Source organism: Caloenas nicobarica, chromosome 2 (genome assembly GCF_036013445.1).
Source record: "Caloenas nicobarica isolate bCalNic1 chromosome 2, bCalNic1.hap1, whole genome shotgun sequence".
Lineage (NCBI taxonomy): Eukaryota > Metazoa > Chordata > Aves > Columbiformes > Columbidae > Caloenas > Caloenas nicobarica.
The window spans coordinates 22272150-22298054 of NC_088246.1; the positions used below are offsets into that span (position 1 = coordinate 22272150).

At 40.9% G+C, this 25905-nt stretch overlaps 2 protein-coding genes and 1 long non-coding RNA gene across 5 annotated transcripts in view; 2 read left to right on the plus strand and 1 right to left on the minus strand.

Moving 5' to 3' along the window:
• STAM (signal transducing adaptor molecule) overlaps positions 1-1702 on the minus strand; it is a 33901-nt gene extending 32199 nt beyond the window's left edge. The window contains exon 1 of one of the 2 annotated variants that reach the window (XM_065629679.1): positions 1545-1702. In XM_065629679.1, the coding sequence (XP_065485751.1) occupies positions 1545-1584 (40 nt within the window). In that variant the 5' untranslated portion in view covers positions 1585-1702. The other variant, XM_065629681.1, reaches the window with a different exon arrangement.
• Positions 1703-1809: 107 nt separating this feature from the next.
• On the plus strand, positions 1810-4199 carry LOC135986256 (uncharacterized). The gene is made up of 3 exons (XR_010605865.1): positions 1810-1897; positions 3430-3546; positions 3730-4199. It is a non-coding gene; the product is annotated as an uncharacterized LOC135986256 (long non-coding RNA).
• A 6641-nt stretch (positions 4200-10840) lies between these two features.
• HACD1 (3-hydroxyacyl-CoA dehydratase 1) lies at positions 10841-22009 on the plus strand. 2 transcript variants are annotated; one of them, XM_065628509.1, is made up of 7 exons: positions 10841-11224; positions 13551-13668; positions 14830-14848; positions 14930-15018; positions 18089-18210; positions 20293-20471; positions 21803-22009. In XM_065628509.1, exons 1-7 carry the CDS (start codon positions 11097-11099, stop codon positions 21883-21885), a joined length of 738 nt encoding a protein of 245 aa, XP_065484581.1. In that variant the 5' UTR covers positions 10841-11096; the 3' UTR covers positions 21886-22009. The 2 variants fall into 2 exon arrangements, with proteins under 2 accessions (XP_065484581.1, XP_065484582.1); XM_065628510.1 differs by having other exon boundaries at positions 14936-15018.
• The last annotated feature ends 3896 nt before the right edge of the window (positions 22010-25905 follow it).

The window sequence follows — 25905 nt, forward strand, 5'->3', positions numbered from 1 at the left end:
CCAAAGTAACAGTTGGGTGCTACTACCCTGTATTATGAAGACAAGCATCAGACTTAGCTCTAGAGGAACCCACTCAAGCAGTCTGATCTTCACTGCTAGATAGTGGCCTTAGGAAGTCAAAAAGTGAACATTTGCCAGAAACTCAGCTATCACTTTTTAACCTTATTAGCTCAAATCATTCTCACAAATAATATTACCAAAGTTTCAATGCTCTAATGGTCCACAGAAAACTGGCCAGCAGTGCAATCTCTTCCTCATTTTCAACTGCCAAATTGCATTAGAAGACAGAGAAACAATTAGGAAAAATTATTCACTACTTTTCAAAATTGTCAGCTTTGCCACCAAAGAAATTATAAATTGAAGCACAGTTTTCAGTGGAAAAGTGTTCTTAAGTGCTCAAAATGGGAAGAAAATCATGCTGTGCTATATGAAGATGCAACAGACTAAGAATTCCTGATAACATACATACGGAATCTGTGTCACAGTCCTTTGTTTATGCATGAACCCCTTCCCCAGAAAAAGATACATACTTTCCAACCAGTTTTGAGTTGTTTTTTCTCAAAGAGCTGGAAGAATTAAATTGGAGCCCTGACTTCTAAAGTTGGATAAGAAAGAAACAGTGTATTTGTAGCTCAAAACCATAAGGCTAGTAAAGAAATTCATTCCAAGAAACATATACAGTGCTATAGTCTCCAAGTATGAGAAAAAGTCCTTTTATATTATGCTGTTCCCCAGACAAAGCTTTTATCACTCAAAGTAAAACAGACATCAGCAGCAGGTAGGAAATAAACAGTATTACACAATCACAAATCAGACATGCAAAACAATTTTTAAACTGCCTATATGTTATTTTACCTTCAGTTTGGACACATCAGCATTAAGTATAATTTTGTCAAGTAAAAGCCTGGCATTTCCTCTCCATCTAGTCTGGCCTTGGAACAAGCAAGGTGAGGATGAAACCTGATCACAGCACGTCAAGTTTCACTTGAAAGGGAAAAAGCTCCCACTGGAATTCACTTTAAAGCACTGAACACAAAACGCTTTGACAATTTTCTCATGCCTGCCTGTGAGGCAATTGCAGACACTGCTTTTTTACTTTTCATCCTTTCAGCAACGCTCCAGCATCTCTCACTACTTCTGCTACGCTGCAACGTTACCTCTGCCAAGCAGGCCAGTGTGCCTGCCACAGGCACCCCCGTGCCCGCCGCCCCAAGCCGGGCAGGGCCCGCAGCGGCCCCGCCGCCCCCGCGCTGCCACCGACCAGGCCGCAGCCGCCGCCGCTCGCTGCCAAGAGGCGCCCCCGGCCCGGCCGCTCCCCGCAGCACCGTGACCGCCGGTCCGGCCGGGCCGCCGCTGCTGGCCCCAGCTCCCCGCCAAGGGCCAGCGAACCCAGCAGCAAAAGGCTTGGGGGAGAGTGGGCAGGCAGCCGGGGGCAGAAGCGGGAGCGGGGTCGCAGACAGGGCCGGCAGCGGGGTTACCTCGGGGGGAGGCCGGGGCGAAGGGCCAAGCCGCCCAGGGGCCGGGGCGCCTCGGCGGCCACTCACCCACATCCTGGTCGAAGGGGTTGGTGGCGAAGAGCGGCATCGCGGGGCGCGGGGGCGCGGCGCGACCAGCCCTCCCGGCAGCGCGGCGGCGGAGCAAGAAGCCCTCGGCGGCGGCGGCGGCTCCTCCTCCCGCCCCGGGTACCTCCGCCGCCACCGCCTCCTCCCAGGGCCGGGGAGCCGGCCCCCCGCGCGCAGCATGCTGGGAAGCCGCGGCTGGGCCCGCCGCCGCACGGCCCCGGCTGCAGCCCGCGGCGCAACCGGCAGCGCCCGGGGAGCGGGGCCCGGGGGCGGGAAGGCCCCTCAGGCCCTTTCCGCAGGCTCCCGCGGCCCGAGCCGTGCCTGGGCCTCGGCAGGTGGGTGAGCGGTGGGTGCCCCGCCTGGCCTGGCTTCGCCCGGCTCCCGGCGGCACCGCCGCTGCTGTCCGCAGCCAGCCCCGCCACTCCAGGCCAGGCAGCTTAGGGCTGGCAGGGCGGCTCAAGGCGGGAGTTTATTTTATTTAGTTCTGCCGACCCCTTTCGTGCCTCCCTAGTTAGGAGATGGAGTAGTCTTGTGCCCAGACACGTTCGCTCCCTATAGACAATTTTCAGAGCTTCCCCATACATCAGGCTGACTGTATCTTCTCACTGTTAACGCCTTTGTGCTGCTGGAGTAGATGGCCAGACAGCAAAGGTGCGGGATGGTGGTTATGTCAGCACCTTTCCCAGCATGGCGTGGGAGCCTGGCCGCTTCTCGGTGGTTAGATCCTGCTGGGATCAGTAGCTCCCAGTTGTTCACAGGGCCTTGAATATCCCGTGGCCTTTGGCCACACAGACACATCGTGCTGCTTTACTTTGTACAACTATCTTGTCTTCAATGGGATGTATCCCACAATAATGATTTGACTCAGGATATTACAGGTTCTGTCTATTCTTGCGGTCACATAAAACTCAAGTCATTATCACTAAGGACTTTGAGTACTGTTTAATTACTCTGAACTAGTTGGATCGGAAGTTAAGCAAAAAAGGGCACATGCACACACGTGAGGGAAGAGTCATAGACACCTCAAAGAACAGCGTGGGCACATCACAAGAGTGCAGAGAAGAAATTGAAAAGACACTACTACTGTTTGCAGTGCAGAAACACTAGATGCAATCAATAGCGCTAACCACACTCGATAATGAATGTGATTGCATGCATTAGGCTGACTTCTGACACATCAAATGAAAACTGGACATCAGACCTCTTCCCATGGGGATTTATGGTCACTAGGCACTTCCTTGTTTTACTACATTTTTTTCCCAGATCTCGAGTTCTGCTTCTTTCCTTATCCACAACAACTGTTTTCAGCAGCTGATATAGGTCAGTGTTGATCTACTGCTTAGGACTGCCTACTTTTAAGGAATTATGTGTTTTCTTTGGATTCTGCCTCAATTCAACATCTGCTAGGTATTCTCAGAGGATGCTTTACCTCCTCACCATTCATCGTTTCCCATTATGTTCACAAAAGACATATGGTAGATGTTCTCAGAGCCTGTTTTATCCTCTCCTTTTTCAACCCTTCCCTCTGGTGGGTTTCATAATGAGTTGTAAGAATACTTTTGAAACAGGCAGAGCTTTTGTGCAGCAGTCCTGCAGTAAGACCAAATGCAAGAGATGTGGGCAACTGGGGTTTTAGACTGTCTTCAGCCTGAAAGGATTCCAACCCAGCTTCACTTCCCACACAACCCCTTACTCAGCATTGTTAAAAGGTAGTCTATACTTGGGGAGCATCTTAAGGCTCTGTAGTCATGGGTCATATTTTGTTCCTATAACAATTTTTTTCTGTTGAACACAGTGTGAAGTGCAAGAGTCCTTTGAATACCATATGTGGTCTATATTGTATCTCCCTCTTTTCCCTGTCCCACAGCTCCAGCATTCTTCCATGGCACAGCAATGGGTGGTGGTTAGAGCACTCTTCCCCTACATGTGGGGTTTGTCCTCTCAGGCACAGATGGCTACAGAAACCAGCTTTTCCACCTTATGTGTGAGTAGTGGAGTGAGTATGCTGTTAAAAAAAAAGGTGTGTTAAGCTTCCTTTGTTGGATGTAGTTCAAAATTATTGTGTTATTTCCCACTGCATTTGAAATGGGACTTGTGCTGCCTAAGTTAGCTATCTGAAAGTAAGGAATCTAGTTCAAAGGTAGTTTCAAATTGCATCTCATTTCAGGGTAACTGCAGCTGATAGAGAACGTAGCAACACTGCACTCCTTGTGCCCACAACTATGTGCTGCCATCACATTTCTCAGATTAGATCTGGAATTGGATCCAATTCATTTGTGGCTGCACAATCAGCTGATCCAGCCGAAAACTACCTCACTGCAGAAAGTTCCCTGTTGGATAATGTCACTCATCTGACTCACCTTGCAATTACACCCCAGGCAAGGGAAGAGGTGGGAAGGCACGTCTTGGGACTCCACCAGACTAGGTCAAGAAAAACAGGCATGTCCAGGGGATTATTCATCTGTTCTATTTCAGACCTCCTGCCAAAGATGGCCTCTGCAACAGTCTGGCTCTACTGATTTCACAGAGGAACCTATCTGCCCAGCAGTGCTCTGACTTAGCACTTGTCTCTAGACAGCCTTATAGCAAGTTTTAGGTAGGGTGTTTTTTTAAAAAAAGTGCTAATTTTGTCCAAAATAAACAGTCTCAGATGATTGGTATGGACATGGCTTCTTTCTTCGCACACTTCATTTTTTATATAGTACTGTTGTTCAGGTACTGCTAAGTGATAAATGCTTGTACTCGGTTAATTGCCAGTGCAACTCGCATCCTGGATTTTAAAGATGTGATATAGTTCTTAATTTGCTTAAGTAACTGTTTAATTTTGTTGTTTATGTAATTTATTACTTATGTTTAAATTATGACAAGGGTTTCTCCATACCAAGGTTAGTTCCGGATTCCAATGATATATAATAAATCATTTCCATATAGTCTTCTGTAGGAAAGGGTACTTAGGAACAGCAACTTAAAAATGACAATCTGCTAGAGAAGTTCTGATATTTTTTACAATCACTCAACTGACATACATCTGCATTAGACAAGCATATTTTTCAGAGGAAGACAAAAACATTATGGCCATGAAGGAGAAGTCCACTGCAGCTCCAGTTTCCTGGAGAAGTACTATACTTGACAACCCCATTTATTTTAGCACATATTAGTGTGCTAGCTGCTGCACTGTAAAGATAAGGTGTATAACTCCAGGAAAAAGTCAGGCCAGTACACTTTTCATAAGGAGACAGATAGGAAGACCAACTGTTGTCTCAAGGATCAGTCACTCTGACCTCTATTTTGACTGCATTTTCATTATAGTCCACTGTATACATTGCTTTCAGAACTGAAAGCTGGGTAGAAAAGAAAATCAGAGGAGAAGAGGAAGGTTCGGAATAGAGAAAGTGCCAGCAGTCCATTCAATCTCAACTTTGACAGGGCAAGTACAAGATGTTTTGGATGGCATACAAGATGCTGTACTGCATAACACAATGATATGACTAAGACAATTTTTTTCCCAGTCACAAACCACATGTAAATGTTCTAAGTACTTGACTACAGTGATTTACTTCCCATCTATAATTTTGTTGTACAAGTCCTAAAATTTTGCAAGTGTCCAAGTTGCATGGCTTACTTATGGCATTCCTATCTTTTTATTTATATAAAGAGAATATAAGGAGCATATCAATACAGTAAGTCTGTGTCCTCTATTATACAAGAAGTCAGGCTAAAATTATTGAATTGTCATTTTTGGCCTTAATATTTATGAAGTATGCAAGTAGGATTATATGAAGCATATAACTGGAGTTCCCTCAAATCTATGTGACTTTAGAACTAGGCAAGTATTCAAATAATGAACTTTATAAAACAATTCCGTTTGCCCTGACCACATTAAAAATTGCAACATGCCACTTTCTAGTTAATATTTGCACACACAGATGCCAGAAACAAGGGTTTGTATCTTCCTCAATCATTCTGTGTCCAAAGCAGTACTTGCCAGCCTGCTCACATGAAGTAATATTTCATCTGTTGGCACTGCAGTTTTGTTAAATACTTTTGGATAGCAAGTCACCAAAGTCAAACACAAAGATGTGTTTATACAATTTGCTTTAGTAAAGCTTATAGTGATGTATTGTGATATACCTGTAAGAAGCAGATAATCTGGGAGCTGCTGGGACCTCTGGGTGCCTGGACGTCCCTGGGGATGCTGGCGGGAGCATCACTCTGTGCCAGCGTCCTGACACTGCTATGGGGAACCACTTGTCCTAGGGGGTTTTTTTGGCACCAACACCTGTTCTTCAGTGTGGCCAAACTGACTGCACCCAATATGGTCACTCTTTCTTGCTGATAACTCAGACCGGCTTTCAACCAATGATGAGGTTAAAATTAATCTTTTCATTCTCCACCACTCTTCTAAGAAAGGAAATAGAAATAATTCCACTGACCATAATGGGAGTTATATTGGAACATTACTCCCTTGATAAAGAGCCCTTTTTAACTCAAGTCCTCGAAGGAAAACTAAATAACAAGTAAAGATTGTGTGTGCTCTGAAACTAATAATGGACCCCATCTACTCTATAGAAATTGTAGTGTCACACAAGCAAGTTATGATTGAAATACACTGAGAATCAGAAGGTATTTTAATATTATTAAAGTGTGTTTTGGGAAACCCTGTGGGAAAAAAAATGCCTGATATCTGTTGGCAAGGTAGCAAAGCTTCTTAAAGAAAAATATTACATTTATTGCATAATACAGGGAAGGGAATTTAAGAATATCTTATGCTATCAGTTAATTTTCAATATGCACTTTATTTTACTTATGTGAGCAGTACCATTGAAGTTAATGGTACTAATTTTAAGTATTGAGCATTTTGTATGTATAACTATATAATTAGAACATTAGAATGGAATTAACTTCAAGATACAGCCAGTCTGCGTAGTGTGCAAAGTGCTGACTCCACAGATTACAGTCTGTGGGACTGGTCTATACATAAATCTATCTAAGCCTAGCAATGCAACAAAATGTCAGGAGAGTTAAACAGTTGTACAGTCCAAAATATCCCATAAGCAAAATAATTATTGTACAGAGTCCAACTAGTCTATTATAGCAAAAAGTACACTGAGTTTGGATAAAATGAACTCAGATGAGCAGGATAGTCGCCTCCTTTTAACGTTTGTGTCCTTCAATATTGAAGTTTGGGTTATAGTTTTGCTTCTGAAGAGGGTTAAATAGAAAAATACACAAGGGCATCTCAAACCGGTGCTTTTCAGAACATAAAATAAATATGCCAGTGCTTTTCAGGTGTATAGAATCAATAGTTTTCATACAAAGACTTCTAAGTGTTCACACCAGAATCTTTGTATTTTCATAACAGAAATATAAACTTCCCCTTCAGCCTGTGCTCATGATGCCTGTTTTCCTTCACTGGCTACTGAACTTTACAGTCGGAGGCTGAATATGAATTATTTATCTTGCAGTAGCAGTGCAAAAACTCCAGCTGCTTCAGATGTGCCAAATACAAAGACATCTTCTGGGTCTTCACACAAGACTTACACAATTCATTCTGCACCACGTCTTTTGAAAGCATCTTCTCTCCTGTTCCTAGAGTAGTAAATAAAATACTAGATACACCTGGATGAATGCACAAAAAGTGCGTAAACACTACGTTGTTCAGGTTAGACATAGCTACATTCTGTTTACTTGTGTTTATCCTTGAATACCTCACTGATTACTACATACCATAAACCTAAAATAGTGTGCAAGTACTATATATAAGTCTGTTGTCTCAACGCTTTGTTCTTGCAAAGTGTGTTGGGAACATGAAGTGAGGACAGGGCAGAAGGATAAGCAGAATTTCAGCCATTATTTTGTTTAACAAATTCTCTTTCCTCAGGATTTTAACTTATCTGGCATTTAACTATTCTGAAGTATAAAGTTAATCTCATGATTCTGCAGGACTCATACTAAGTAATTCTTGCAGCATTTCATAGTAGATGACCTTCCCCTGTGATAGTGGATATGATAAGTCATTATATTATTTTCAGAGCACTACAATTTTTCATTTCATAGCAATTTTCCCATATTGGATACGTAATTTTTTTTAAAAATCATTCTAGAACACTGCATGAGAAAATAATTCTCATAAAAGCCTCACCTTGTGTTTCTGGAAATAGACGGGAAATAAAACCCATTCAGCTTTATAAGGTATTGAATATCTACTTGGCAATAGGAACCTAGAAGATAAATATATATTGATAATATCAATCATGGAAAAGGCCAGGAAGACCATTCATTTTTGTAATAACAGTAGAGCAGTTTTGATAGTTTGGAACTCGAGTGAATAAAGAAGAACTGTCTGTGAAAGCTGAGAATGAATATGAAACATAAAGATGCACTGACCGACAATACAAAAGACGTTGATCTGACTGTCTCAAGATGTATTAGGAAGTTTGATTTCAGACTGTACTTGAATAACAGCAAAGTTGAGCTGAATTTGTATGTCAGTCATAATTGATTTTAGAAGCTAATTTAGATAATGAAATTAATGCATAAGTTTATTCAGTTCCATTAATTACATTTCTGTATGGAGACAAAATCTGTCTGATGAATAATTTTGAGATTTTGGGGCGAAAAGGTGCCTGCCAAAGTTGAAATATTAGATGAAATAATTTTGCCACAATAAAAGTACAGTGTTTCTAATTAAGCATAGATACTGTACTTAATGCTTTGAAAATAGCTGACATTTTATCAAATTTAAATAAAGGATCTTGTAGTGATTCAGAAAACACAGACTAGTAAACTACAAATAGGTATATGGTAAATTGACAGAAATCATGATTTTAAAAAGAACTATGGAAAACTTAAGAAAAGGAAATTAATTTCAAATAATTTACTGCAATTCCTGGAACACGTAATTACAAAAACATTTAAAAAATTATTAACACAACAAACATATTTTGAAAACACTGCTGAAAAATTGTCACACAGGAACTACCATGGATATGAAGTAATTACAGATTAAGGAGCAAAATATCTCCATGGATCAAAGCATGGAGAACACAAAGAAAGAGCAAGTTTTCGCTATTATGGCACAAAGAAATCAGTGGGGTGTTTGTGAAAGTTCTGTAACAAGTTTTGTGCTTAATACATTCATAAATGATCGGGAAATGCAGACAAGCACAGGATGGCAAAACTTGCAAATGACACAAAATGTTTTGTTTATTCAAACACAGAAAGGATTATGAGGATCTTCAGATATTTCTCATGAGCTGGGTGAATGGGTAGTGTGATCACAAGAGAAATTGTATGCTCACAGATAAAAAAATACAATATTAGAGCACAAGTAGTGAGCTACTTGTCTTCACTAATAAGCTCTTAACTGGCTAAATCAACTCAAGCCAAAACCGGTCATCATTACAGATAACTTGTGCATCCAACATCAATAAGATTGAGCAAATAAATAGTAAGAAAGAAAATAAAAAATAATTCTAATGAGACTATATCAAATACTACTTATCACATTTCAAAAGATTCTGTGCAAAAGCATGGAAAACATCCAAGGAGCCATTTAAAAATGCAAAATGTTTACTTCAGAAAGCAAACAGGATTTGTTCCCTTAAATCTGCTGTGGAAAAATCTCAAGAGAGACATGGCAAATGATAGCTAAAAGTATTAAAAAACCACAACTAATATTAATAATTGAGATCAGGCCATGCCTTCCTCTGCATATCATAATTTAAAATCAGAAAGCCTTTATCAGTTAATGAAGTCATAAGTTGGCAACTTTAAATGAGGAAAAAACCCACAATTTTTCACATAGTATGTGGTTAATTTGTCAAAGCCAAGAAGGTTGGAAGTTTTGAAGAGATAAATGAAATTTTTTCAGGAAAAAAGGTATAATATGGCAGGAATACCCATAATTAAAATAGTAAATATAGAAACTATTTTGGAAAGCAACAGAGTTTAAACCCAAACTTATAACTGTTACATTAAGATGAAATTTAGGCTCAGATTATCCCATATTTGCCCACTATGTAGTTTCTTGCACTTTCCTCCAAAGCATATGGTTGGCAAAAACTTCTGAATTAGGTCATTCAATTCTGTGTGTAACTTATTCTGTCTATATTTTTCAACTATAGGATTCCCAAATTGGGTTATATTTATGACCACGGAAAGCACCTGTGCATGCATAATACCAATCCTGCTAGCATATACATTCCATTTTGCCTAGTACTCACTCTCCATGCACTCTTTATACATTTGCTGTTGCCAGTGGGTGTGTATTTTGAGGCTGAGAGCTGAACATTTGCTGTGTACTTTGGTGAGGAGAGGGAGAAAGACAGAGTTACTGCATGGCACATGTACTAATCTTTTGTCTGAAGGCCCGCGAACAGAGACCACGTAGGTGTTTTGAACACTGAGATGACCTACCCCAACCTAAAGGAGGTAGACTTGGACTCTTGCAATCTTTCAGGGCTGGCAAAGTAGCATTTCAAAGATATATGCTGACCCACTTCTGGAATTCTTGTGCCTGTATATGCCTGTGTTTGAGGTGCTTGGGTTGAGTGGCCATGGTCACCACTCTTAGCTGTGGAAATGGGGAGCCTGAGCCGCACAAAGCAGCAAACGGCATCCCCGGGCTGGCACGGACCGAGCCAGGTGTCAGGATGGCAGGTGCAGCCTGCACCTTGGAGAGGCCAATGCAGCTCCCACTGAGGCTGTTCCCCTCCCAGAGCGAGTCCCAGCAGCACTCCCTGTGCTGCCTTTGCTTCCAGCACGTGTGTGTGGGGAGCAGACTTACAAGAAAGACAACACGTATATTCAAATGCCAGCTGGCTGCTCTTCAGGCCCTTGGGAGGAATTTTCCCCGGTGTCTGGTGTGGGCCTTAGTCTTCCTTGTGTATTGAGAATGGTATTTATCGAGACCTACCAGACTGGAAGGTGTCCTCTCTCCTGGTCTCGCGGTGGCCGTTGAGCCTCCGAGATGGGACCATCTGGGCGTATTCCCACCAGTCGGTCTCTAACCAGACTCCCTGATGTTCAACCTCAGACACACATATCTGTGTTTTTCAAGAACTGCGGTATTTTCTGTCACTTTCGTGGGGGTGGGCTACACCCGCTGCTTTTGCCTGACGGCCACCAGCACGGCTGGAGACGCGGTACTACCCCACAGAGAGCTGCCTCACGCCGGAGGGGACAGCGGGGGGACGCCGGGGCCCGCGAGGGAGGGCTGGGGCATCGCGGGGACCCCCAGTGAGCGCCGCCGCCCGGCTCGCCCGCCCCGCTCGGGGGCCGCGGCCCTTCCCACCCGGAGGCCGCGCCTCGCCGCCTCCGGAGGGTCTGGCGTGCCCCGGGGAGCCCCGGCGAAGAGGAGGGAGGAGCGGTGAGCGCCATGTGAGCAGCTGGCGGCGGGCAGCGGCCCTCGAGGAAGACAGATGGGGTGAGAGACAGCGCGAGGTCCGGCTGTCAGCGCGGCCGCAGCCCCGCCGCGAAGGGAGCCCCTCCTCCCCGCGGCTGTGCGCCTCTCGCTGCCGGGCCGGGGGAGCCATGGCGTCCAGCGAGGAGGACGGAGGCGGCAACGGCGCGGTGGAGGAGAAGGAGAATGGCAAGAAGAGGAGACTGGGCGCCCTGGCCACGGCCTGGCTCATCTTCTACAACGTCGCCATGACCGCGGGGTAAGCGGACCGGGCGCGCCGCGGGCCGGCCGCGCGGCGCCTCAGCGGGGCGCGGGGGCAGCCGGTGCGGCGCGGCCGGGCGCCGGCGGCGTCCCGGGGACCCGGCGGGCTGGCGTAGCCGTGGGGCAGCCGGGTATGAGAGCCGGGGGCGCGGGGAGCCACCGGCAGCGGGGCTAGCCCTTGCCCGCCCGGCATTGCCTAATACGGTGCAGCGCTGCCGGCCGCCGGCGCGTCACCGCGGTCCCGCCGCGGAGGTTAAGTATAGCCGGGACAGGAATGCCGGGCCGGGGTGCCGCGCAGGCCGCGTCCCCCCACACCGCGGCCGCCCCTCCACCGCCCGCCTCCGGGGCAGCCCCCGCGCCTCCCCGGGAGGGGCTGCCGGCCGCGGGGAGGCGAAGGCGCCTCTCGGTGCCGCCGGGGGGCTCGGGGCGAGCGGTCCGGGCGGTGGTTCCCGCCTGCGCCCGGCGCTGGGCGCCCACGCCCCGGCTACCCTGTGGCGGCTCCTCCAGGTCCGTCCGCTCCGGCTCCAAGCGAGCAGAGCTCGGACCGGCTCCCGGCGAGGTGCAGGTGTCCAAAGCCGAGCGTGGTCCCCAGCGGCAGCGGGCGCGGGTGGTGGGCAGGGGAGGGAGCTGTGGGAGCCCAGGGGGCTCGTTTGAGCTGTTAGTCCGAACTGCCGTGCTTTGCTTTGAGGAAAGTGGGTATTTATTTTGAATGACAGATCATAAGAGCATTCAGGTTTATGCTGTTAGTGCTTGAAGCAGATATTGTCACTTACGCAAAATTTCCCCTCTTCACTAACTCTGGGAGAAACAAACCGAAGCACAATAAACTATTAATTTCTACATGCTTAAAGCTAAGAACGAACAATTTCATACCTTCCAGGCTGACATTGATCATGAGAGCAATTTTACCTTGGTTACCAGTGGGTGGACTCTCTGCCACTTGAATCCCATAGAGCAAAACTGAGACGCTGCAGCCGAGGCAGGAGTTCAAGCGCTGATGCAGAAAGCTTTGTAATGGCTTTATTCTCACTAGCATCTGTGAATCTCGAACACATACTCAAGCCCGTTCATATATTGCAGCAGCACCTTTTGTAAAGTGCTTTTACTCAGTGTATTTTTTTTTCTAGCTGGCAGGTTAATGTTACTTCGTTGAATTCCCAGCCTTGTGCTCCAAGTGTGAATTTGCTAATGAACACTGACTCTTACCACTGACTTTTATTTGTCTGCAGAAGATTATCAAACCATATTAGTTTTGACCTTTGGTGCTGATTCAGGATCTCCCTCTTTTTAATTCTCAAAATAGTCATCCATAGCTCTGGTTATGCCTCTAAGTTTATATTATTTTTGTACTTTCTTAGTCTTTGAAGACTGAAACCTGAAGTTCCAAGGCATCTCGCTAACATGATGTTTGTAAGAATGTGCTATAGCTCTGCATTAAGCATGGAACATATGGTACACTATTTTGAAAATCTTAATTATATAAACAAGGATTAGTTATGTGGAAGGAATTACACATGCCTTAGGTTATTGTACTGGGTCTGGGCTGAGTGATGTGGATCAACCCACCTGAGTTTAGAAGGTTTTTTTTGGTCTCAATTTCCCCTTGAGATCTCAATTTAAGTTTCTGTCAAATTCCGGTTTGATTAAAAGATACCGTTGCTTTTTTTCTGTTACATGGGAAGGGTTATCAGTTGGTAGCATTGTTCAGTTCCCTTAAAAAAAACATTAAAGAATTAGCCAACACCATCAAATATGGTAGTTAAATATACCTGCTTCTGGCAGCCAGTAGCATGGAGCACCCATCTTTCAGCACATCAGAGTCTGGTTTTCAAAGATGACTTTTCAACACTTGTGAAAACTGAATCATAACAGTAACTTCAGTTGGACAATCGCAAACAGAAGCATTCAGATCTGGAGTTGGTTCTGAAAATTTTGAGTTTAAGGGCTTCAGTGCCGAGTTCATCGCGTGTTTTCAAATAACAGTAATTCACAGTAAAGATGCATGAGGATTTAGTAGTAGAAATATGTAGTCATTGCTAGTGAAAAATGTGGTGGACCTGTGTTTTTGGGGGTCCCCTTGATTCAAGTCAGTCTTCTGAAGGTAAACAACTCATTCTCTATTCTTTTCCAAGTAAAGAAATAAGAGAGTGTAACGTTTACATAACTTTATTATGTCTAAAGATATTTTTAGTAATCTCCTAAGAACACTGACAAGTGAAAATGCAAAGATATTCTGTGAAGAAAGTAGTCTACTAAATTATTTACAGTGGATGGATATTTTTAGAATTCTAATTTGAAATGTATCCATTCTCTTTCTTTTGTAGGTGGCTGGTATTAGGTATTGCCATGGTGCGGTTTTATATACAGAAAGGAACACATAGAGGCTTATTCAGAAGCGTTCAAAAGACGCTTAAATTTTTCCAGACATTTGCTTTGCTTGAGGTAAATTTTAAACATTAGTTTGCTTTACTGGATGCTGCATATCATAGGCAAAACACGTTATTCACCTGAATTTGATGTAAAAATATTATAATAGTAGTTAAAGTCCTTTTAACTTTATTATTTAATAAGTTTTTTCGGCAGGGCAAAGTGATTAGTTGAAGCAAATGGGCACATTTTTTTCAAACTTAATTCTAATATTTATTTAAATCAAATACTGCCTGGGAACTGCTTTGATTTGAGAATCTTTACCTCAAAAGGCAAAATCTCTGAAGGCATTCCAGCCAGCAGATCAAACCTCTAGCTTTAGTAGGTATCTCTGTCTCCAGACGTGTGAGCTTCTCTCTGATTCCTTGTGCTGGGCTTGTTAGTAATCCATTACAACAGGGTCTGTGCAAGTTGTGCGAAGTATTCTTCATGTGCGCTAGTGGTCTCAGTTTATGGTACAGCTGTGGAATGAAACTCTTGGGTATATTGAGTACTTACGGTTCTTTCCCAGGCGTAACAAAGAGTGCCTGTCTACACTTTAACTTTTTGGTTTTTCTCAGTCTCTTTATAACGTGTAGTTCAGGCAACCGTTAAAATCATCTGCCCAGCTGTGTATAGGCTTTTATACTGTTAAACTTTCACAATAAGTAATTCTACTCAAATCTGTCAAAATAATGAAAAGCACTCTGTTAGCTAAACATTACTGACCAGAAAATACAATAAATCTGAAGCTTCATAGACCTCATTGGCAAAATTGTAGTAATGTTATTAATCCGTAATGAATATAGAACATTTAAAAATTGCTATGCATTTAGGATCTCTTAGATGACTCCCTTCATACTGTCCTGCGGAATTCTTCATTGAGTAACATAATGGAAGGGGAGCTTAGTAGTTGAAAAAAATAAATGCTTTGTAAGTGTCTAAATATGTAGTATATACAGTTAATTGGAAAATAAATCTCTTGCATGTGTTTGCACAGATCAGATTCTGAGCCCATCACAGCATTGGTTGCCAGGGCTCTAACATGTATTTCTTTTAAAGACTGTTAGTCGGAGACAAAAAACAATTCTCCTTCAGACTTAAACCTAGGTTTACATAAATCTCAAAAGGCCATGATTATAGTGTAGATAGTAACATACTGTGCATCAGTAACCTCTAACTTATTTTTATTTACAGGTAGTCCACTGTGCAGTTGGTGAGTTCTTTGTTTTAGTTTCTCCTGTAACTAATTAGAACATTAATTGTGGAACAGAGATAACATGTTTCTCTTTTTAAGGAATAGTTCACACATCTGTGCTTGTGACTGGGGTCCAAGTGAGTTCGAGAATCTTCATGGTGTGGTTCATTGCACATAGTATAAAACAGGTATGTGCGTGAGTAAGTCGTGTTTCAGTTGTTTATAAGGAGAAGCTATTAATACAGTTCTTATTTCCAGGAAGACCAATTTAAAAATTAATGACGTTCCTCCAGAGGATACTTACATACTTGAGTGTGATTTTGAAAGTTTGGTGTTACAAGGTAGAATTTATGTGCTTCTGCCCAGGAGACTGGGTCTGGGTCTTACAGAATCACAGAATCACAGAATGTTAGGGATTGGAAGGGACCTCAAAAGATCATCTAGTCCAATCCCCCTGCCAGAGCAGGAACACCCAGGTGAGGTTACACAGGAAGGCGTCCAGGCGGGTTTTGAATGTCTCCAGAGAAGACGACTCCACAACCTCCCTGGGCAGCCTGTTCCAGTGTTCCGTCACCCTCACTGAGAAGAAGTTTCTTCTCAAATTTAAGTGGAACCTCTTGTGTTCCAGCTTGAACCCATTACCCCTTGTCTTACTGTTGGTTGTCACTGAGAAGAGCCTGGCTCCATCCTCGTGACACCCACCCTTTATATATTTATGAACATTAATGAGGTCACCCCTCAGCCTCCTGAGGTCACCCCTCAGTTCCCATCCCTCAGTCTCCTTAGCTGTCAATCACTGTTTGGCATTGTGCCTAAGAGAGATCAATGGATACTGCTATTATTTACCTGCAAATCTACAGTGTTCTATCTACAGTGTTCCCCATTCCCTTTCAGAAACTTAAATTAGCACTCACTGAGTTAATCTAAATGAAAATATGTCTCAAATTGAATTTACCTGGATGAACATGGTTGTGATTTTGCCATTTATTTTAGGAACATTCTCAAGATTTTAATGTTCTGGTAATATTAACATTTGATGGCATGCATACTGCATTGTTTTCATTAAAAATGTGTCAAGTCATCCAGCATGCCACATTGATGCTTAAGGTCCTGTATAATTTACAGTAGTTTATTTGCCTGGCTGTAGGTGGTTATCATCAGTCTAGTGATTCGTTAGCAGATAGAAACGCAGACTGCTTACAGCCAGTGGATAGGACATTCTGTTCAGTTTCTGAGGTCTGCAGTCTGTGAAGGGCGTTTAAGTATAGTGTAAGTGATGAATTTTGAGTCTGTGCTCCTGAATTTCTTTATTAAGAAGCTGAGCCATTAAACCGTCTCACCAGCAGGTGGCATGTGCCTTTCTGCTCAGGGGACACCCGCAGCACCTGCCTCAGTTGTCAGATCCCTTTGTTGCAGTTCACAAAGGACTGGTTTTCTGTACCTCATCTTTTACTTTGCTGTTGCTTTTCTTAACATAGAATAGGCTTTTCGTAGCTCTTTTTTTTTCTTCCTTTTTTTTTGTAAGCTAAGTGTTTTTCATTTTTCCCTTTAGGGAAGATGTCTCAAAGATTGACAAGTTTTCATACTGAATGTCTACATGAATGCTGGAATATAGCACTGCATTTTGCTGTTTTGTTGTTATCTGAAGTGGATTAAATCTTTAGCACATCCAGTCATTTATTTTGTTTCCTTTGTCTTCAGTACAGTAGGTCGAGTTGTGTGCGAGAAAAAAAAACCATCTGAATGTATGTCTGATTGTATTTCATGCTGTTATTGCTTAGCAGGCATGAATGTTCAGGGTCACTTTAGGTGGTGAGAGGCATGTTAGTGATAATAGCCAGACCTAGATCTCACTACTTGACTGGAGATTTGCAAGGCAGCAGATAGGAATTCTCTGCATACTACTTTAAAGCTCTTCTGCTTGGATTTAGCACTGTGACATGAATCCAGGTTTGGGTTATCAATGTTTGTCTCTAATTGCATGAGACTACGGACAGCCTAATTCTGTCTTTCCCTTTTCTTATTTGTTTGGATGTCTTTGCATTTTAGTTCTTGCTATTCGTTTGCGACTTTGGCAGTATTTTTGTATCTCCTTTTCTTTTGTGATATTGGTGAGATTCTTTCACTAAAAGTGCACCTTCTTTGACTGACACCTTGAGGGTGCGATTTTATGAGATGATGAGCACTTAAAATTTTTCTTGACTTTTGACAGAGGTGTGCATTTTCAGCATCTTTGAGATGTATTAAGCTTTGTCACCATGTTGCATTTTATTTTTAAAAAATCATTTCCCATTTTTCTAATTTTAACAAAATTTATGTTACTTTATTTTATTTCACAGACATCCCTGGAGCTTTTCAGCCTTCAGGCATGGAAGTATATTACAAAATTCCTTCCCTTTTAAAGAAAAGAAAATTACTTGCGTGTAATTCTTCTTCTCAGAAGGTAGTGTTTGTAATAGATCCCCATGTGCCTTCTTTGTATTTGGGGACTTTTGTTTATTTGTTCACTTAGAATGAAAAAGAACCGATGTTTTGAAGCAACAGCCTGATGAGGCAGTTTAATGACTCAGAACTTAAATCTTAAACGGTATTGTTTAGTGAGTTTGCTCAAAGCTCCTGATCTACCAACTACTCTTCATTTAGTGATTCATATGCGTTCCAGCTTAACTATCTTACAGCTTCCTGAATCTCTGAAATTTGATCTTCTGCGACCATGTTCCAGCTAGTAGATTATACTAAGCGATTCCTTTTCTCTAAAGGTTCATGGAGATGTGCATTATATGGTGAGGAAGAAGCAGGATAAAAAGTAAGAGAAAGTTTAAGAGACAGAGTAGTGAAATGCAGAATGGGTAAAAACTGATTATGAAAGGAACATATCTTCTGTAGTGTTGTTTTCCTCTTGCTTTTTTTGAGGAGTAAGAAAACAAACAAGTAAATCAACCACAAATAAAAAGAGGGAGACAGTGAAAATGCAGATAGAGAATAAAGAGGAATAAGCTTAATTGTAGGGTTTTATAGTTCAATATTTGCATAATGGATACAGATTGCGCAGCTTGCAAGATGTCTGTATGTTAGTAAATACCTATGAGAAAGAATTGTGCATGGTAATGGTTTCAGCATGTCAGTTTTCTGCCAAAATTTTCTTTCTTTACAAGGTGTTAGTTCTGTCCCATATATCTAAAACAGAAGTCTATTGCAGTTTGCACAAGAGAAGAAGCTTAAGGATGAAGAAAGTGTTGGTTCTTTGTACTTCTGCAGATCCAGAATGAGGAGAGCGTTATTCTTTTTCTGGTCGTATGGACTGTGACAGAGATCACTCGCTATTCCTTCTACACATTCAACCTGCTGAACCATTTGCCATACTTCATTAAATGGGCCAGGTGGAGACGTCTTGCACTTCAGTTTCTCGTGGTTCTGTGCATGCTGGTTTTGCGCATGCTGAGCTAACACACAGGAGAGCAGATGTTTGAGCTTTGGTTACATGTCAGCAGAGTGCAAGTCAGTTGCTTTCTGTACTTGGTATCATTGTTACTTGGTTTAAAGTGTTAAAAATATTTTAGCTGAGATTTCGGCATGTGATTTGTTCTTTGCTTTCTGTGTCTCATGGTTTGAACTCTGCCTTAATCTAAATGTTTATCTTTGAAGTCATCTTTTATCTTACAGTATGACTCCTTAAGGTGCCCCAAATTAGGCACCTGTGCTATTCTTTGTGGGTTGCAGGTCTTTGAAAATGTGGGAGTTGTTGCCACTCAATCTTATGCATGTTATTACTTTATGAGACTTTGTCAGAGCTTTTGTAATGCTATATTCATGTAGCGAAGCTAAATATTGACTTAGTTTAGCCCACATAAAAAGTGTGTTCCATATCAAAACTGCCTTGATTTTGAAGCATACTTACGTATGGCCAATAGATCAGATATATTACAGAGACTGCATGTTTATCTGCAGACTTAAATGGAAGAGTAGTGTTCTCTGTAGTCATTGTTTGAAAAATACACGTGTAAGACAGACAGACACTATTAGAAGGAAAATATCTTACCTACATTCAGTACAGGCAACTCTCATTTGAAAGTGTGTTTCTTTATTTTCCTTTCTTTTATAGATAATGCAGTTCTAATGCTTCTAATGCACTTCTTTGATATGTTTGATATTTATGTCCATTCTTATAATATATTGTATTTTTGTTAATCCCTAAGGTGGTGGGCTTGTTTATAATTAACCACTAAATGACAAACTTAAAAGTAATCAGGTCTGATTTCATTAATACATTTTTATGTGGGCTTCAGAAAGAGAAATGCATTCAGAAAGTACTGCACTGACAGATACACTGACTTGGTGGCAAAAAGTGTATCTTGAGTGATAGAAATTTTTTTTCCTTATAACAGACAATGGGAAAAACTACCATTCTCACAGCAGAGGTATATGGTGAAACATACTATAGACAAAACATTTGAAAATGTATTATCTTTTCATAGAGACAAACTCTGTCGGTCATGGCATCAGTTCCTTCTTACACCTCCTAGAGTCTGTTCTCTGGCCTCTGGGTCCTCAGAGCCCGTTTGCTCCTAGGAGGGCTTCGTGTCTGGTTGCTGCTGTTTTGGATCTCATCTCTTTTGGTCATGGAGTGCCCACTGTACCTGTCTCTCTGTGTGACAGCTGTCATTCATTGCTGTTCCCTGCATGAGCTCGAGAGCTGTTTCTTAGGAGAAACCGCATCTCCATGGTGCACTGTGCAGAATGACAGCACAAACCCTATTGATTACATTTTTCATTCTGTCACCACCTATATGGCTTATGGCATTCATACCACATTTTCTTTAAACTTAATGCCGTCACCTTTTATTTGAACATCTTCTTCCCATTTTAAAATGGATCTGATAAGTTTCTGGCACTCTCATTTTCTTTTAATTTCCCTTTCCATTAGTGGTAAATGTAGTCGTATTTGGATTTCCCATGTGGCAGTGGGTAAAACAGACTTCTGATGTTTCTCAACATTTTCATTATCTTCAAAGAAATTATAATACATAATGATGACCCAGTGTGTGTGCACTGTGACAAACATACATGGGATCATCTGAATTTGGGATCCAGTCCTAATCTGAATCCTGTTGGTGACAACAGGAACAAAATCAGTAAATTAAAAAAAACACCCTGACGTTATTGGACACTACAAATTTGCAGATTTTTTTACTCTTTAGTATTGGAAAGGCATACAAACATTCTGATACTTCACTGGTTTTAAATGAAAGGACTGAGGAGTGCATTCTCTGTAAACCAAAGTAATGCTATCCAGATTAACTGAAACTGGTATTCTGTGCCAAATCAGGATGTGCTCCTTGATTTTGGTGCAGGAGCTACTGTAATTCGTTGCTGTGCAACTAGTAATACCAAAAGGAAGTTTTAAATTCATGGAGTGTTTCTCACAGAGTTGTTTTTGTTTTTTTTTTTTTTTTGTAATGCAGATACAACTTTTTTATCATTTTGTATCCTGCTGGAGTTGCAGGTGAACTGCTAACCATATATGCTGCTTTACCCTATGTGAAGAAAACAGGAATGTTTTCACTGAGACTTCCCAACAAATACAATGTCTCCTTTGACTACTATTACTTCCTTATTATTGTCATGTGCTCCTATGTGCCATGTAAGTATTACTTAACTGTAGTAACACTATGAACATAATAATTATCAGCAATGCTGGAAACACTGCCTGTAGTTAAATTTGCTGAACACTTTCTATGATAAAAGCCTGCTTTCTGTTGTTCCAAGTTTTGCTGTTCTTTAATTGGTTAGGCTGAAATTTTCCATCCTGTCATCTGTCTCAGAACATAAGCTATCTTAAAAATTTCAGTGAAAATGCTAAAAACATTTCTAAGACTTGGACAAAGTAGAAAAACCCTTTTGGTTACACACAGAAATGTCTGTAAATGTGTTGCAGAGAATTTCTACTGCCTCTGCCACTTCAAAGCAATGGTTAAAAAACTGTCCTGCAATTTGTGCCAGAGATTTGGCTTGTTCTTATTGCCTTTAGTATCCATTTATGTGTCACCTCTGAAAATCACCATTCGAGCTTGGGAAAATCTTGAAGCAATATTCTCCCAGATTTAATTTTCACAGTAATCCACCTCTCGAACCTTTCCGAACACACTTTAGTCCCTGGTTTAATCAAATTGTCCTTGTACTTCTGGATACCAGAAGCCACAGATCAATTGGCTAACCAGAACTAAGATTAGAGAGACTACCTGTCTGTCACTTCCAGTGTTACTTCCACTGGTACCTAAGCGGTGTAGGCAAGGAGAAAGCAACCTGATTGAAATACAGCACCGTGATAGGGCTAGACCACACGTGGCAAATAGAATATTTTCGATAGTCTGGACAATGAGGCTAGAAACAAGGCAAGAGATTAGGGAGAGGCATTGAGAAGCAGGAAGACTGAAGTGAAAAGGATCTGTGATCTGCGTCCATAAAAGATATTCCTTTAAGTAGTTGACTTTAAACATGGACTTTCACAGTATGCACACACACTGTGAGTTTTTTTGTCACAAGAAATCATGAAAGCAAACGAGAGATTTATATGAGTAAAAAATGTCTTAAGCTATCATAACTTACTAACAGTTTTACAGTTGTTTATATAACTTAATGCTTCAGGAATAAATCCAATTTTCTATCCATTACATGTAAGGATTAAATGTATCAGTGGGACAATAATATGATAGATCTCGGAGGGCCAGGAGAGATGGAGCAAAGTTCCTTGAACACAGGATATACATTCAGGCAGCCTTGTATGACTTTTAAGTAATTGTTGTTTTGTAATTCACTGCAGTGTTTGAGAGTTTATATTATTTACCTTAACCAACTGCAGCACTGTGTAAGATAATTTTTCCTCAGTTCATCATTCTGCAAAATTGTATTTTTTCGTTTTGTGATCTGTTGTATTTTTTCATCTAATTTGCTTTCTTTTATGCTTTGGTCAAGTATTTCCACAACTCTACTTCCACATGCTGCGGCAGAGAAGAAGGGTGCTTTATGGAGAAGTGATTGTGGAAAAGGACGATTGAATCAAGCTGTGTAACTATGGTGCTTTTAATGGAAAAGAAAAGGGTAAAAAACCCAAAACTTCCTGTGATTTTTCTGAGTCCAAGTTTTAAAACATGGAACAAGAATAAACAACTGTGCATAAAATAGCATGGACTGTATTATTTTTACAGTTAATATATCTTCAGACTGACTTTTCATCCTTGGTTTCACCTTGATTTTTAGTTGTTCATTTCTTCAGATGAATTATTTTCTTCTTTTCAATAGGTTGACAAATAGCTTTAAGAACTGGAATAGTTGGCTGCTGTGCTTTCTATTCTGAAAGGTCTCTTATGACCTGTAGTCATCATCAAGAACAGAAGGAGCGTTGATAAGTTGTACTGAAAGTGAGTCTTCTGGAAAATAGAGCATAAATTAGGTAATGATGTTTTTCATAGACTAGGTGGATTAAATGTTATTTAAGCTTTATATTAAATAATACCTTTCCAGTTAAAAGTACTGTTAGCATGTTGTTCAACACTCTTTGAATTACAGGATCACACTGTAGAATTACAGAAGGACTTTTGAAAGGAGCTGAATTCTTGATTGTCAGTGCAAATTTAGATCTCTCTGTATTTTCATTTGTAATTTTGAAGACCTGTAGAATAATAGATGTAATACGAACTGGTTAAAAGTTTGCGCTGAGGAGTACACTTGATGTGCCTACCTTTCTCTGGTCTGAGGCTGGAATGGGACTTGTTTGCAGAGGAAGACTGATTGTCGGCTTGTTTCCTATTCTACATTTAATTATGTATGCAGAAAAATTATGGTATTGCATTTAGAAACCGTAGCTATAGTGAGATATTTAACTTGTTATAAATAGCTGAGTGGAATATAATATATTTGAAATAGTGTCTTAAAATATAAATTGTGCTTTGAATCATCCCATTGTGCAATCTTAATTGCTCCCTCCCAATCTTAATTGTTCCCTCCCCATTAATTGTTTATACCGTGTTGACCTAATTCTATTTAATGTTTTCAATAATCTGCAAGAGCGATCTTGAGTATATTAATAAAAGTAACAGATGACATTACACTGTATGATACCTGAGTGGGAGAAGTCAGAGGTGGATTAAAGACAAGAATTAGATGCAGCCTAAAATTCAGAGAAAAGGTAATGCATTTGAGGAAACTTGGATACTTAGAGAGATAGAGAGTGAAGATTGAAATATAATAATGTAGTAAGAAGCCTTGATAATGTAGGTGACAAAGTTGCTTCTGGCATTACTGATGTCAAAGGAAGAGTGTATATGCAGAAGAGCTACATCAGGCAGCTGGAAATCAGAATACTCTTTGTGATTGCTGAGGTAATTTCTGGAGTACCATCTTATATTTTTGGTATCTCGGGGTGAGGAATTGAGCCAATCTGCTGAAAAGTTAAGAGAACAGTAACGAAATCAGTTGAACTGAGAAAGAAGTCGGAAAGACTGAGTCATTAAGTATGTATAATTTTTTGTTTTGTGACAAATACATGGAAATGAAGAGACTTTCTAAGTATGAAGGTGTAACTAGAACTGATTATATAAAATTGAAACAAGGTAAATATTCAATGAGTATCAGGAGAAAGATTCTACCAGTGAGATCAGTTAGGTTATGGAATGACACAGTAGTGCCTATCAATGCATGCAATTTCTTGGAAGGTTTTAAGTTAAATGTAATGCAATATTGGAAAATAATCTTCCTTTGGCAGGAGTTTGAACTACATACTTGAATAGGCAGTTTCCATTTTTAGCTTCAATGATATGCTATGATAATACAGCTTTTCTGAAAATTGTAGATACACCCTTTTCTGGTGTTACCAAGTAATTTGATAAAAAAGCAAGGATTTACTACATCCCTAACTTTCAAATTCCATTTTGTGCCTTAAATTTGTGATATTTATGCATGTTTTCATTACATGTACATTAGTTTCCTTTTAAATGACAGGTGCATAGTGGACTTGAGATAGAATAGTTGTATTTCTTACAATTTTAAAAGGTGTAATCTTTGTATTTTTTAGAACAAATTTCTTGCAAGGTGCTACAATTTAACTTCTCTGTTTTACGTGCAGCTAAATTTATTAAAAGTTTGAAGTATAAACTACATTTACAATACTGAATCACAAAATAGTTGTGTTGCATGTGTTCAAACTAGCAGTTGTATTTGTCCAGAGTTCTTAGAGTAACGTTTTATAAACTTCACTTGCTTTTCGATCCATGAGGAACATTATGGCAGTTTTTAGAAATATTTCTTGGTTAGCAAGCTGAAGAGTGTGATGAAACATGAGTAACTAAGATTAGATTATGTTCTGTGTCTCTTTTTTTACTGTCAGGGCAGCTCACTGAAGACCATAGCCATCAATTCATTGAAAATGCATTGGATACTTTAAAGATGTGATTTTAAAATCCTTGATCTGATGAGTGTATCCCACAGATACTATTCCTGTAATAAAAGGAATACCTGTGCCGTATTACTGTATTATATTTGTTTTCATTGTGGCTTAAGGATATTATCATATGTCAATCAAAAAGCTATTTTTATATCCTTTTGTACATGTTACATGAAAAAAATAGCACTGTTTGCTAAAATCTTGGGTTTGGACTTTCATAAAGCAACAGCCTACAAGGTAATGATACAATTTTAAAAGGGATTTACAGCTACAGGAGAGTCTTTCTAAACGACAAATAAATAAAAATAAAGGTAAAAATTACTTACAGTGTTGCATTCAATGTTTCATAGACCAGAGAGATTGCCTTGTTGATTACATGGCATGTATTTTAAAATAAACTAGCAACATGTTTTTTTCTTCCTCTTCTTTTTCAATTGAAGCCTTTCACTGAAGCCTCAATGTATACCTTTTGGTTTAGTATCTTCTCAAAGGTTGTGAGAATTGCAGGTAAAATCCTCTTACCATTGACTTCAGATGGGCCAGGTTTTTATCCTAGGTAGCTTACTTAAACTTCAATATAATATCATGAAACATTTAATTAGCTTGTTAAACGGACATAAAAAGTTAAGTTCAATTTTCATATGGTGCTCTCTTTCCAACTTCTTTTTGACACCTGTCTTTTTGTCTTCCTCTTTGCAATATTCTTAGTTTTCTAAAGCATTGAAATCCTGCTGATTATGAAAGATTAGGAATGTATTCAAACGTCAGTGTCTTTAATGTTTTGACGTAGTCTTTAACAAATTGTTTGTCTAAAGGTGTTTTCTTATTTGTCCTACATATGCCTTCTGGAATGAATCAACATAGAGTATGACCTTATGAAGCTTTTTTAATGACAATAACTAGGAATAGGCATTTGGAAGGAGATTTCTATTCACTAGGTGACATTTCTTACTGTTGGTAGTAACGTAAACACAGTGTCTTTTGTGTGAACTCCAGCTGAAAGCGGTTGGATCTCTTGAGGTTCCCCCAACACTCACACACTGTTCCCCCTGGAAGAGCTGTTCAGACAGACTGGGTCAATCACCTTGTTTCACAGCTCTGCCCAGAATGTCTGGAGGCCAGATCCTGGCCCCAGGTACGTGCAGCACCAAAGAATGTGACGCTGAGAAATTGCATCTTCCACGTCAGCTGCCAAGAGGGTCACTGAGGCCATTGTGAACGGTAGTTGTGAGACATCATTTCTCTCGCCTCTCCCCACGGAGGATGTGAGAAGGGAGGCAGCTCGCTGTGCCCTCCTGCCTTCTGCATAGGGAGCTCCCAGGGTCTGTGCACAAAGATCTGGTACAGAAAGGGCTCTTCTGCTCCACTCAGCCTATATTTTTTTAAAAATTGGTAAACCAAGATAACTATGCCATGCTGCTCTCAATAGTATAGTTCAAAATTAACAGCCTTGGAGAAATGGTGTGGTGTGATGCTTTTCCTAATTCCCCTTGAATGTAACATTTAGCCAGGTTCATGGGCAGATTGCAATGACTAGTTAACAGGGAGGTGCATGGAGACCTTTTCTGTGACCAGAGGGAACCTGCCTTTTCTTATCCAGAAAGAAATATGTACATTGTATATCTAGGTCGAGCTA

Coding starts and splice junctions, on each gene's coding strand:
- HACD1 (XM_065628509.1), top strand. CDS start 11,097: ATGGCGTCCAGCGAGGAGGACGGAGGCGGCAACGGCGCGGTGGAGGAG. Junction 11,225..13,550: donor AACGTCGCCATGACCGCGGG/GTAAGCGGACCG, acceptor TTTCTTTTGTAG/GTGGCTGGTATTAGGTATTG. Junction 20,472..21,802: donor CATGTGCTCCTATGTGCCAT/GTAAGTATTACT, acceptor GCTTTGGTCAAG/TATTTCCACAACTCTACTTC.